This window comes from Camelus dromedarius, chromosome 8 (genome assembly GCF_036321535.1).
Source record: "Camelus dromedarius isolate mCamDro1 chromosome 8, mCamDro1.pat, whole genome shotgun sequence".
Lineage (NCBI taxonomy): Eukaryota > Metazoa > Chordata > Mammalia > Artiodactyla > Camelidae > Camelus > Camelus dromedarius.
In genome coordinates this window covers 57,811,704-57,825,795 of record NC_087443.1, presented here as the reverse complement: position 1 = coordinate 57,825,795, position 14,092 = coordinate 57,811,704, and the positions used below count along the sequence as shown (strand labels likewise).

The 14,092-nt window shown below is 41.4% G+C and overlaps 1 protein-coding gene across 4 annotated transcripts in view; it reads left to right on the top strand.

Moving 5' to 3' along the window:
* The window catches only part of DNMBP (dynamin binding protein), a 92,671-nt gene that overhangs the window by 59,037 nt on the left and 19,542 nt on the right, over positions 1-14,092 (top strand). For all 4 annotated transcript variants that reach the window (XM_031461584.2, XM_031461585.2, XM_064488327.1 and 1 more), the window contains one exon: positions 13,505-13,698. In XM_031461584.2, coding sequence (XP_031317444.2) covers positions 13,505-13,698 — 194 coding nt within the window. The remainder of the gene's footprint in view (positions 1-13,504; positions 13,699-14,092) is intronic.

Genomic DNA, 14,092 nt, shown 5'->3' with positions numbered 1-14,092 from the left:
GCACCCCCCCACACCCTCACAGATGCCCAAATTTGCGGGTGCTGAACCCCCTTATATAAAACAGCATGGTATTTGCATGTAGCCTACACACATCCTCCCATATACTTTAAATCATCTTGAGTACTTATAATACCTAATACAGTATAAATAGTTGTAAATACAATGTAAATGCTGTATAAATAGTTGCCAGTGCAGCAAATTCAAGTTTTGCTTTTTGAGACTTGCTGGAATTTTTAGAAAATATTTTTGATCCTCAGTTGAATCTGCAGATGCAGAATCCATAGATATGAAGGGCCAACTGTGAAAGCAGTTCCTTAAAAGTTTGGACAGTAACCTCAGTGGAGCAGCAGAATCCAAGAAAATCTTTTGTTTTTCTCCCAAGATAAAAACCTGCACAGATTTGAAACTTGTACCAGTGTTACCCAGATAGTTCAAAGTGTTAGGACTTTGACAGTGAAGGTTCCTTTTCATTGCAAATAAATGAATATGATATCTCTGTAGCAATAGTCTGTATTCAAACTCCTGGAATAAAATATCTGCCAGTCAGTGAAAGGCACTGAGCTTTTTGTCCTGAATAATTTCATGAGCTGATTGCAAGCCATGAGTATAGCAGACACCTAGAAACCAGGGGCCTGCTCCTAGGAATTAACTGGACAGTAGCAAATGGCCAGCAGAACAAATGTAGCCTTTCAGTATCAGCAGAAGTAGTAGCGGTACCCTTTAATTTATATGCTTTACTGGTTTCAAAGCCCTTTGTGCAGCTTTTATTCTGATTTCATTGTTATGAGAAATGTGAGCCATTCGTGTATTTTTATCTAACAGATTTACTGAGTAACAAACCTTGTGCTGTGTTCTGGTTGGACAGAGATGACCTTGAGACCCTGAGGAGGGATGGGGCTGTTGTTCTAGGACAAGTGAACTGATGTCAGGTACCCTGTGGACCAGCTATTATGTTTCTCTGTATCCTTCTCTCACAGGCCATCTTCCTCATGATGTTTTTCCTTTCCTCTGGGCTTCTGCTTTGGTCTCCTCTGACTGACACCTTCCACTTACTCATAGTTTCTACTCCTTCTTCACTAGATTACTCAAAATCATAGCTGTCCCAGCACTCTCTGGGGCATTCCTGCTGCTTCTGCCTCTGTCCTGTCTGATCTGCCTTAGAGTTCTTAATTCAGATCCCAGGAGAGTGAGTATAATTGACTCAGCCTGAATTTTTTAGTTAGGCCTCATCATAGGAATTAACCACTCATTGATTAGGTGCCCATCCGTGGTCCAGATGGCAGAGGCTGGGCTGGGGAGTCACCTGGTTTGAATCATGGCCGCAGGGACTGGCGATGTGCTGGTTTGGTAGGTAGTGGGCTCTGGAGGCGCAGGCTTTCTGAGGCCTGGTGAGTGCGGCCCCAGCACTTGGAGATGGGGGATGGTATCTTTTGGTGGTCACAATGACGGTGCAGGGGACTACTTGCTTTTAGGAGGCAGGCACCAGGAACCCTAAATGTCTTGAGTGTGTAGGACCATCCTACACACAATGAAGAACTGTTCTGCCCTAAGTGCAGACTATGTCCCTGGTGAGACACTGGACAAGATGAGTAAGACTTGTGCCTGCCTTCAGGAACTCAGTTTCAGAAAACATCATATAAGCAAGTGATTCAAACACAATTTTGTAGGTGCTGTAAGGAGAATTATTAGATACCTTCCCTTACGTGGCTCTACTACCTGTGTAACCTTGTATAAATTACTTATTCTCTCTAGGCTGCAGTTTCCTCATCAGTAAAACCAGATAATGTACTTACATGGTACATTATGAGGATTAGGTGAGTTTATCGATGTGCAAGTACTTAGAATAGTGCATCAGAGCTTGACACACAGTAAATGCTAAATAAACAGAAGCTGCTGTCATTATCATCATAAATCATAATTATACCAGGACATAGATCCCATATCCCCTTTGAATGCAGTTCAATAAGTGTTTATTAACTAGTGTTTGTACTTAGCACTGTACCAGTTATTGGAGGTACCCAGGGAAGGATACCTCCTCCTCTAACCCTCACCCCCACAGGAGTTTACAGATCAGTTGAAGAGACTAAGTGTAAAAATATGAATAATTAAATAAAGTACAGAAGCATATAGCATAGACAGTAAATGTTGTGGACAGTCAGAAGAGGAAAAGCTCAGTTTTTCTCTGAGTTAATGGAAGAGACTTAGGAAGATGTTTGAATTTGAACTAAACTTAAAGGAGTAGAGGGGTTGAGGTTGGCAAAGAGAAGCAGGAAGAACATTCCTGGTTGGGGAGACTCCATGAGCAAAGATGCAGAGTTGTGGTGACAAAGAGGAACACAGCGTGGGGAAGAACTGGAGTATTGAAATCTTAGAAACCAGATCAGAGTTTGGACCAGAGCCTGAGGAAGAAGTCAGAGCTGGACGTTGCACGTGGTGATTCACCCTCTGTGATGTAATCACTGAAACCGTGGGTAGATGACTTCTCTGAGGACGGGAATGGCTGGGGAAATCACAGGTGTCTGAGAACCAGGCCTTGGGGATGCCCACAGCGTAGGGGCAGGGGCACTGGAAGGGGGCAGAAGAAGACCTGAGAGCTTAATGTAAGAGGGAATGGCCAGCAGTTTCACACGCCACAGGACAGTCAAGGATGATGCCATGGATTTGCTGAGGAGGTTATTGGTTGACTGAAAAGACAGTATTACTGGAAAAGTGATGACACAAAACTAATTATGGGGTGGAGGTGGTAAAGGGAGGGCATGAAGACTACTCTTTCAAGACCTTGCACAAAAAGAATCAAAGAGAGGTGACTGTGGCTGAGGGGGGCGCAGAGTTGAACAAAGTTGTCTGTGTTTACTTTTTAAAATCAGGGTGTCAGTGCTTGTTTGAAAATAGATGGGTAGGTAGGAGGCAAAGAAATAGGAAAAAGTAAACATATGGAGGCAAAAGGAAATAAATGTAGGGCCCTATTTCATCAAGAGTTGGGAGATAATCTAAGCTCTAGAGAAAATAAGGCAGTCCTGCCTACTGGGATCATGCGTTACGTTCTTAAGAAGCTGGTGGGGAGGGTATAGCTCAAGCATGCATGAGGTCCTGGGTTCAATCCCTGGTACCTCCTCTAAAAAGACCTAATTACCTCCCCCCACAAAAAAATAAATCAAAAAAAAAAAAAAAAAAAAAAGAAGAAGAAGAAGCTGGGCTCTCTACTTTCTCCACAAGTTGTTGCTTAAATTATTTTTATGTAATGTTTCATCAACAATAAAGGGATATTGGTCTGGGGAGATCCCAGGTCTCTGTAAAAGCAAAAGATCTCCAGGGAAGGTAAGCAATCTAGGTGGGACAGGAGGAGGCAGTCTTCTAGGGCATCCTCTTTCCTGTGGACCTGAGGAGGTTGAAGGGAGCAGTGGGAGGGGGTTAATCCAAGCTGCTATCTTGCAGTGTCAAGGCAGGCCCAGCCTTCATGGAATGTCGGGCTGGGAGCTGAGAAACTTGCCACTCCCACCCTGACACCACAGAGTTTTCCAATTTCATGTTTCCTGAGAAGCCAGAAAGTACCCTCACTGCATGAACATTGGGCTGTGAAGTCACAGGGGTGTGACAGTGCAATACACAATCATTTCTGGTGGGAAGATGCACATTTATGTGCACTGCCCCACAGCAGTGGGCAGGGCTAGGTTCTAAATCTCTGACCTTGTTCCATGCTGTCTAGAAACCCCTTTCTTTGAATCATAAGCCGAGAGGAGGCAAAGAGAAGAAATATATTGCATTTCGTTGAATCTAAAATACCATCTGTTATAAGACATCGAATAATTTTATGTAGCATTAGAAAGGAAAGACTTCTAATTAGAAGACAAATTAACATGCTGCTAATTGGAAAACACACCTTGATTTCCAAGATGTTAAAATATGAAAAAATGTGCATCTTAACATCTACTGAAATGTAGAGGTGCTTTCACTGATCGCTGACTTACAGCAATACTTAGATGAAAATTATTGTAGAATTCCTCTAGTTCTTTCCTCAGTCATTTGGAGATACGAAATTTAGTTTCTTCTGCTCTCTGGCCCCCGCCCGTCTTAGGAGAAGATTGAAACCTAGTTAACCCCAGTGTCGTAGGTGTGGCAGCAAGTAGTTAAGGCAAACAAAAGTTAGGATATTTAATGATTTTTAAAAATCTTTGCATAGTGTTTCTCCATCACAACCAAAGCAGAGCAATGCTTAGGGCCCTCTAAACAGTAATAATTGATGGTGTTTATTAAGTGCTGGTTGCTGTGCTAATTACTGTCGATTAGGTGCATGTTAGGTATGCAGAAACGTCCAGAAGAGTCTAATTTCTATGCTGGCAGTAAGAATGGTGTTTCCAGGCCCTTTCATAGTATAATAGGTGTATAATAGATGCTCAATGAATATTTGTTATCAAATTAAATAACTCTGAGGGCACAGAACATGCACATCAAAAGATAAGCAGTAAATCTTTCTTTGTACTGTTACTCAAGAAGTGAAGTTTAGAGGAAAGAGTAATCCAGGGACTAGAGAAGCCTTCACCTGGCTGGGCTTACAGGACAGTAGTGAGCAGAAGGGCACGGAGACAAGCTGGGCTTGTTATGTTCAAGGAATAATAAGGAAACAAATACTTAAAGTATGCTGCGCTCAGTTTCGTAATAGCAGCAAGTGCCCAGGCCTCGAGGCTCACAGAGAGGAAGTGACTAACTGCCCAGGTTAGTCACTGATCGACACTGAGTGACACGCTAAGTGACACTCCTTGTGGAACTAGTGAGAGACTAGTGTAGTTACACCAAATTGAGAGGAGTAAGTGAAGTAACAGTAGGAAAGTACATAAGATTTTAGACCCTGGAAGTAACCAAAGAGGTCCAACCTGTTTGTTACACACACCTGGAAACCGTAGCCCAGAGAGGTTATGTAACATGTCAGGGATAGGAGGGGAGGCAGGAATAGATCCCAGGTCTTTTGACTTGTAGTCTAAGTGCTTTATTCACTACGCCTGCTGCACTCTCAAGCTGTAGAAGCAGCTCCACCTGTGTCCCTAGAAATGGAAGCCAGGGCACATCCGGGGGAATTGGGATGCCGAGAGCTCATGTAAGCCTGTACAGCCCGAATGATTAGAGTCCCAGGAAGATCCCAGTGTACATTCTGGCATATTGAAGTTTAATTTATTTTTCTGTTTCAGCTAGGAAATGAATTTGACAGTACTGACCGATAGCCTAGGTTTAACCAGATTTTACCATCAAAATATTGAATCACACTTGGAAAGAATCCTTATTTTGGGAGACTGGGTTCACCCTTTTAAATAAATGTAACCAAAATTCTTAATGCTTAAGTTCATTCTATTCTGTATTATTCTTTATGTCCAAGACCATGTAGAATCACCCCACTTGGTTTGCTCTTCCTGAGCACTAGATGGATGAAATGAATTGCCTGAGATTAAAGAAATGGCTTTCAACTTTCGATCCCTTTGCCCCATCTCCTAGCACTCTGCTTGGTAGCTCTCTATTCAGTATTCATTTTTGTAATTAAAGTTTGAACATGATTATAACACAAATCAACTGATTGTTTTGGTACACAGTTATAAAAGATACATAAAATGTTATGAGAGAAAATGGAAGGAATAAAAGTGAACTACCTAATAGAAGCTGAAATAAGTCTGGTTTTATAGGGTAGGATAGAAAAGTAGCCAGAGGGTCCTGTAAATGAGCAAAATTTGAAACATCGTAGTGTTATTATAAAAAATGGAATTACAATGCAGGAAATGGCCACACTCACATGGAAAAGTCATGTGATCCAGAACTAGCCTTGACTTTTAGTGGAAAGCACAGGCCGGAGACGCTAGTTTTGAATACGAAGCCTTCGAAGCCTTCGCTGTGTGGCGTCAGGCCAGTCACTTCATTGCTTTGTGCCCCTGCTTCCTCATTTGTAAAATGAGAGCAGTAATGCTTTCCCCCGGGAGACCTGGCGACTATAACCTCAGACGTGTGTTTAGGAAATAGTTTTGTTGAATGAGTGTAATCAAAATTTGCTTATTAAACAGGGACGATTTATTTCTGTTTATTATTTTGTGAAAATTATCTTTGCCCTCTTGATTATTTCACTTCTGCTGCCTAAAGATTCAGTAATACTAGTAACCTCGTAGTTTTAAGCACACCAACAGCACACCTCTGTAGGATCGGGTGAGTGTTCAGAAGTGGTGTTTCACTGGATCTGGTGTTGGTCTCGCTGTCCTGGCAGATGTAAGAAGTTGCAGACTCTTGTGCTCTGGGCACCTGACTCTTGTTTGCTCTTCTAAAGGGCTGGGTAGGAAGTGGGAAACGGGAAGCTTTGAGGTAGGTTTCCCCCTCCTCTGAGGTGGACACCCTCCCAGCAGGGATTGTGCTGGAGGCTACTTGCCAAGATAGGCAGGGCAGTGGCTGAGCAAAAGGCACAGGGGAAGTTTTTTCAGTTGCTGTTGAGATTTAGGACCTGCATGTAGTAAGTTCCTTCCTGAAGTCTGGTGATTAAGAAGAGTCGTTGTGAGTCCTGCAGAAAAGCCAGGGACCACAGAGCTGAAAGTCTAACCTCGAGCAGGATGAACTTTCTCCAAATGCAAGCTGTGTAGGTGCTGAAGGAAAAGCAGTGGTGGGGGCTGGGTGGGCCAGCTGGACTGATGTGGTCGCATGGAAAACCAGGATTTATGATCCTTCTACTTGGGCTGGGGGGAATATGAGCAGATTTATAAAGATCATTCCCTCTCAGAGTTTTCTAGACAGACTGCTAAGCAGGCAGGTTTTTTTGTTTTCTTATTAGACCAGCAAATTGTTATTTCAACAGTGTCTTATTACCCGTTTTCTTCAGCAGTTAAAAAAGATATTAGGCCAGAAATCTCAGATTATTAAAATGTGAGGAAAGAATTTGAAAGAGATTAACAGAGTGATTGAGAAAGGATTGTGAGTATTAGAATATTCTTGTTTTATAGCAGATGTTCTTTTTGCACTTTATTCTTCTTTGTCATATCAATAATTACGCATTCACCAGAGAAAAACTAGAAAATACAGTATGTTGAAAAGGGAAAAAAATCAGAATTTCTTTCACCTTCAAGACTTTTTCATTTTCAGATATATGCATTGAAAATATTTTTCCCTTTTCAACAAAACTGCAGTTCTTTCATAAACTATTTTGTAACCTTCCCTCCCTGAGACATTTAACAGTACACATTAGACAATGTTCCATATTATAAATATAAATATAAATCTGCATCTCAGTGGTTGTAATAGTGTTCTGTTATGCAGATAATTTGACAGGCCCCTTTTGGGAGAAGTTTTGTTTGTTTCTAAATTTGTTAATGCATTGATGAACATCCCTGTATTTACAGCTTTGTGTACTTGTCCAATTGTTTACATAGAATAAATTCCGGAAAGTAGGCTCATGAGTTAAAAGTTTCTGCCTTTTATTTTGTAAGAAATAGAGACAGTATTAAAAGTTTTTATTTACTGCACTTATCCCTTTGGGTGCCATGTTTCTCCAGGTGACCAGGAAGGAACTGAGGTTTCATGAAGAGGGTGCTCCACTTCCTTGAGTAAGATGATCAGTGTTTTTAAGTCAGAGAGATCCATCAAAGGATGTGGTGAAATAGGCTTTTCCCTTCAGTCACACATAATTTCTGCCATAAACTATTTACTGTGTGTGACACACTAGATTTGATTCTGTCTGAGGGATTATTTCCATTATACTGAGTAGGATTTTATAGCTGTAATGAAATGAACATATGTACACGTGCTTAAGTACATAATTGTTCACAGTCTTAATAGTGGGTGAATGGTGTCGGTGCAGAGGTTAAGTTGTGCTTCAGAATTGTACTGTTTTATCATTAGCTACCAGGTGGCCACCAAAACCCACAGGTAGAATTCTGGGTCACAATTCCTGTGATTTGGCTGCCTGGAAAAAAGACTGGAGGCGGAATAGCTACTGCAGCCTCTGGAGCAGTGTGGGCGCAGATCTTCCACATACTAGGCCAGTTACTGAATTCCTCTTCATTCATCAGTAAGATGGGGACATAGTAAGATCATTATGAGCGTTAAATAAGCCAGTATTTGTAAAGTGCTAGGTACAATGCTTGACACACAGAGTAAGTGCCATATAAATGTTTCTTAAAATTTGAAGTTAAAAGGTGCTCCATTGGATGGTGGAGGGAAGCAGCACCCTGGACGTCTCCATCCAGTGAAGCCTCACGAGTCAGTGGTACCATCTTCGCAGTGGCCCACTCTTTACAAAAAGTTGTTTTCTCTTGGACTGCTTGAAGTTTCACCAACACGGATGTGTCTTAGCGTGACAGTTTGTCTTGAATTACTGGCAATATGTTAATAGATTCTTGTGAGATTAGAAAGTACTGATTCAGCTCAAGTCCCCGTTGATCTTTCTACCCCAAATCCCAGTCCCTCCCTGAGACAAACTCTCTGTTTAGTGTGTTCTCCTCCCAGACCTTTTTCTATGCACTTACACATTATATATGTGTATATGGAGATATGTAGAGAGTTTTGCATGTTTTCTCTCTTTCCTTTCCTTCCTCCTCCTCCTCCTCCCCCTCTCCTTTGCCCTTCCCTCCTCTCCCCTCTGTTACTTTTAAAGTGTAAATGTTTGTGAGCTGTGAGTAGGGCTGTGAATATTCTGTGCTGTTCTTGCTGTCCTGGGACCAGCCTGCTGAGGTCTGCATTCTGATGGCTTTAGGGTAAGGTACGTAGAGTAGGAGGTCCAGTTGGCAAAACCCCAGGGAAAGTGAGGGCTACACCTGACCAGGGAGGAGAACTGCGGAGCGAGAGGGCCGAGGGCAGGAAAGTAGACAATCGCTGCCCACTTTACAAGCTTTGCCTCCTATCATAAGAGTTGGATTGGCCTTCAGAATTCTTCCCTGAAAAGAGTCTCCCTAAAAACCAACATGTAGCAAGGGGTAGGAAGAGGAGATAATACTCTTGGATTAAAAACTCTTGAAGTGAAATTGTGACTGTTTAGGGCCAGGAAAGGAAAGCTAATAGGGAAAAGGTGTTGGCCAGAGCAGCGCTGGGCCCACTCTTTGCATCTCAGTCCAGGAAGCAGAGAATTCCAGCTCCATCCTTTAGAACAGGCCCGTTGTGATAGCCTGGGGGACTCCGGACGATTCATATGTAAATATGGGAAAGCCTAGGGGAAATGCCTACCCTATTCAAAGGATTTTAGGGGGTTGTGGAGCATTCCAGAGCTCTGGGAAGATTCTACTCTGCCTGCCGGCCCTTCGGCCCGCGCAAACACTTGCACCAGAATTTTGGTGCTGCAGGTACCTCCCAGGGTTGCTGGAGCTCCCATGAAAACAGGTAAAACAGTCAGCTTCCTCATTGAAGTGCCGCTTGGGACCTGGCCAGGAGTTCAGAGATTTTCCCCAGCAAAGACGGAGCCAGCTTTCGAGACGAGGGAAAAGTGAGTGGCTTTTCTCTTTAACTCTGCTTTGAAGTGTGGTCGGTGGTGTTGTGAGAAGCTCCCGGTTAACTGAATCGCTCCCCAGGAATACTGAAGAACGAGCCTGGTGAGAGTGCACTAGCCTGAGGAGATGGAGGTCCTTCTTGAGAAGGATTGGAATTGGGACTTTGAAGGATGGGGGTGGGGAGGGGAACAAAAGGAAAAGACAACCCATCACTAATTGTTTTATCACAGTAAGTTTGTGCAGTCAGCCCCAGCTCCTTAACACCTCCAGGGCACCCTAGGAAGAAAGTGGGAGCTAGTCTGCCCATTTTATTGTTAGGCTGGCACTGGGCCTCAGTTTCCTCCGTGTGCTTCCGCATCCCCAGATTTTATTGTTCTTACAGAAAGGTAGAATTTTTTAGCATCTGAACAGAGCATTTCTACCCAGTGCATTTTACCTTAACCCGGTGCCGGGGTCGTTTTCTGGCCCCTCGTGGGAAAAGCCCTGACTTGTGTTAAGTTATTACCTTGTTTGATTCCTCAACAGTTCTGCAAAGCAGGTATTCTTACCCTCGTTTTACAGATAAGGACATTGAGGCCCAGAGGTGGACATGGGCTTTCCTGGGCTCTCCGCACTTTCATTTTTGTAATTAATAAATAATTTGTAATAACTAGTTCAAAGGCTCTAAGGGTGGGGGCTCCTTCTCCCACATTATTTCCCCCTTACAATATTTAGAATAATGGAAAAACAGTTTTTATATCTGGAGCCATTTCAAGCCAGATATTCCTAGTTTGACTTAATCTTTAAGTACTAATGTGTGTGTGCCCGAAGGTCACCTGCATCTTCAGATACACTTAGGATTCTGTTAAAACTACAGGTCCCTGAGTCCCACCCAGACTGCCTGAATCAGAGTCTCTGGGGTGGTACCCAGGAAACTGTGGTTTAGCAAAAATATCCCACAAGGGTTTTTCATTGAGCTAAACTGTTTTTAGTGGTGTTTTTTTAAAGGCTGTTCAAGAGTTTATAAACCCACCGGCAGCGGGGAAAAATGGCATGCTGATATTTTATAAGACTTGTTACCGTTTCTTTCTCTCTTTTAATGTAAATAAAAATCTGATTGAGTCTCTTGATACAGGTTGCTGGCTTCTGATTGATGACTGCTTGCTGGTATTTTATGCTTTTAGTGTTATAATTAATGGAACTTTGATTCTTGGGAGAGAATAGTTTCTAGGGAATTTTTAAGATTTGAAGCAGATAAGCCCCTGATCTTTTGTAGTTGAGATTCCAACACTAGGGAGGCAGACTGGTGCAGGATTAAGTGGATTTGAGTACAGGATTTGGATTTAAATATATTTAGATTCAAATGCCAGAACTGCCATTTACTCATTACATAACCTGGGACAAGTTGGTCAATCTCTAAAAGCCTAGGTTTTCTTATCTATTAAATGGGAATAATACTACTACTTCACAGCGTTGGTATGAATATTAAATGAGTTCAGGGACGCAATATTTGTAAAGTGCCTGGCATGTGGTAGGAATTCAACACGTGTTCTCCCTTTCTAGAGCTTTTTAGTCTTGTGTTATAAAAGTGAATTTCTTTTGTCGACTTGCTTATGAAGCCATGTTTCAGACTGAGATACGATAGCTCTGAAATTGCAAAGAAAATTTAAAACAAGGCTACTGAAAATTTGTGTACACTACAATTAGTCATAATTTAGCACTCTGATGAAACAAGAATTATGCTTGAAATTTTCATTCTTTCTAACAAAAAAAGTAGTTCAAGAAAGAAAATTTTCCTATTATGTCTTTTTAAAGTTTATTTTGAATAATATCAAATTTATGGAAAATTGCAATTGTACAAAGATCGTCCTTTATTCAGATGTGCCAGCATTTAACATTTTGCCATGTTCTTATTTTCATTCTCTTCCACTCTCTACACACACACACACACACACACACAAACACACACACACACACACACACACACGGGGGGGGGGGTTCTTTGCTATTTGAGACTAGGTTGCATATATTGTGAATGCTTTCATACGTGACCACAATAGTTTTGCCATGTCAGGAAATTTTAAATTGGCTTAATCATGTATCTGTGGGCTATATTCCAATTTTGTCAATTTGTCCTATTAATGTCTTTTGTGGCAATATTTTTCCCCAGATCAGGATCTAGTTCAGAATCACACATTGCATTTATTGGACATCTTTGGTGATCTTTAATTGGGAACTGTTCCTCAGGCTTCCTTTGTCTTTCATGACATGACATTTTGAAGAATGCAAACCCCTAGGTTTGTCTGATGTTCCCTCAAGATTCATGTCAGATTATGCATTTTGACTGGGATACTACATGAGGGATACTGTGTTGTTTCTAGACATGACATTTGGATGCACATGATGTCTGTTTGTCCCCTTTTGATGGTGTTAATTTTTGATTACTAGGCCATGGTATTATTCATTTCTCCACTATATTTTCATTTTTGTAATTAATAAGTAATTTGTAATAACTAGTTCAAAACTATGTTGATATTTTGGTCATCATACAAACCCCACCACCAACACCAGAATCATCCACTGATGGTTTTGATCGTTGCAAAATATTGATTTTTAAATTTTGTTGCTTCTTCTATATTTGTTAGCTGACATTCTACTGTAAGAGCTTTCTCTTCTGCCCCTGTTTACTTATGTACTTATGTATTACCGATACGAGCACATGGATTCTTATTTTAGTCAGTGGATTGCAATCCATTGCTGTGCATATTTATTTTGATCTTCGAATTGTACAGATTTGGCCAGTGGGAGCCCCTTCAAGTTGAATCTGTGCCCCTTTGACACGGACCCTCATTTTGTTCAGCATTTCCTTACTTTCTGCCATGAGACAGCTTGGGCTCATCTATACCTTTTCCTGCCATGGAAGGAGCCATTTCTCCAAAGAACTCTAGTTCCTTTTAGTGGAGAACAGTTTTTAGAAACCAGAGTCTGGGTTGCACTTTTTAAACATTGAAATTCCTAAATTCTTAGAGAAAGGGGTTGGGAGACTAAGATCTGCTGTGAAAGCCTCATTTTCTGTAAATAGTTTGAACATTTGTGTTTTTGCTTCATAGATCTGGGTAAAAATATTCCTGTTATCATACGCAGACTGGCTAGTATGTTTACTTACCAAATTTGTCATTTTTTTAAAGTGGATCTTAAGGTATTTGAAATAGCAGAGATTGCTTCACTGTTGAAATGTTAGTATTTAGTATTCATTTTAAATGAACAAACACCATCTCATCTTTGTAAACATGCCTCTCATCATGTGTTTCTAAGTAGCAATCAGGTAATTGTAAAAGCTAATGATAAAATACATATTTGTTTTCATTTTTAGATTATGTGGTATGGTTCTGTAGAGATTTTTTTAATTGAAAATACTATTAGAGAACTTCATGTTTATATAGTATGTTTGTATCTTCCAGGACATTTGAAATGACAAAACCTGTTTGTAAGTCTTCTTTACTGTTTTGATAGGGAAAGTCTGAGCAATTTTTACATATTTTGTTGCATGCTAATGTTAATCCATCATCACAGTAACTGGAATAAGGTGGGCCTTATAGTCACCCAGATCTCAGACAGGTAATTCCTACCTAATTCTTACCTTCCCCTTAGTTGGCACTATGGTGTTCTCCATAATATTGTTTTTAATGTACTGTGTCAGTGGTTTTAACTTCCAGCTTGGTATTCCTGCTGCTAAGATCATGAAATGAGTTTTATATCTAATTAAATGTGATTCTTTGTAAGAACAACACCTCTTTTCACTTCTTTCCCGAGGAGGTTGTGGACACTGATTTGACCTCATAAAATGGGCCGGCTACTTGTTTTTAGGACAAATTCTAGAAATGATATCGCACAGATGGGAGAAGTTCTCTGCAGGGTTGGCCTTCTAAGGTCTTCATCTGTTGATGATTAGAACTGACTTGGGGATTAGATTTCCTGACAGTTGACAATTGTGAGACCTTTGGTTCTCAAAGAATGTGTTCTTTTTGAACTGTTGCAGAGTCCTGCTTTTACACCAGAACTGCTGACCAGTCTCTTTTCCCTTCTAGAAATGACGCTCCTCTCCTCCCAGTCTGCATCACCGGTGGCCCCTTCTGGGCCTGTGTCCACTGAAAACCCAGAGCAGAGGATACTGGAGAAGAGAGCCAAGGTGATAGAGGAACTTCTTCAGACAGAAAGAGACTACATTCGGGATCTGGAAATGTGTATTGAGCGGATCATGGTACCCCTGCAGCAGGCACAGGTGGGAACTATGAGAGAAAGTTAGCTTTGCCTTGAATGTGGTCTCCAAGCCTGAAGCATTAGGATATGGGAGCTTGCACCATAAAGATTTCTTGGGTTTGAAATAAAGGCTTTTGCCTGCTACTGCTGCTGCTCTTAACTCAGGGACCCCAATATACATGTCATCAACTTGAGCCTTCAGCATCTTGTCACTTACCAAGTCCACTATTATTAACTTAAGTTACTGCAGTAACTCCCAGGACATTTCCTGTTTCTGTGGCTCCTGAAAACAGTTCCAGTGAGTCTAGGATTGTCACTCTACTGGAAAGGCTGTGTAATAATGTAATGAGGTCCGAGGGTGATGGGTTACCTGGCTCTAGTACCAGGTAGTACCTGGCTTATTCCACAAACCCTTA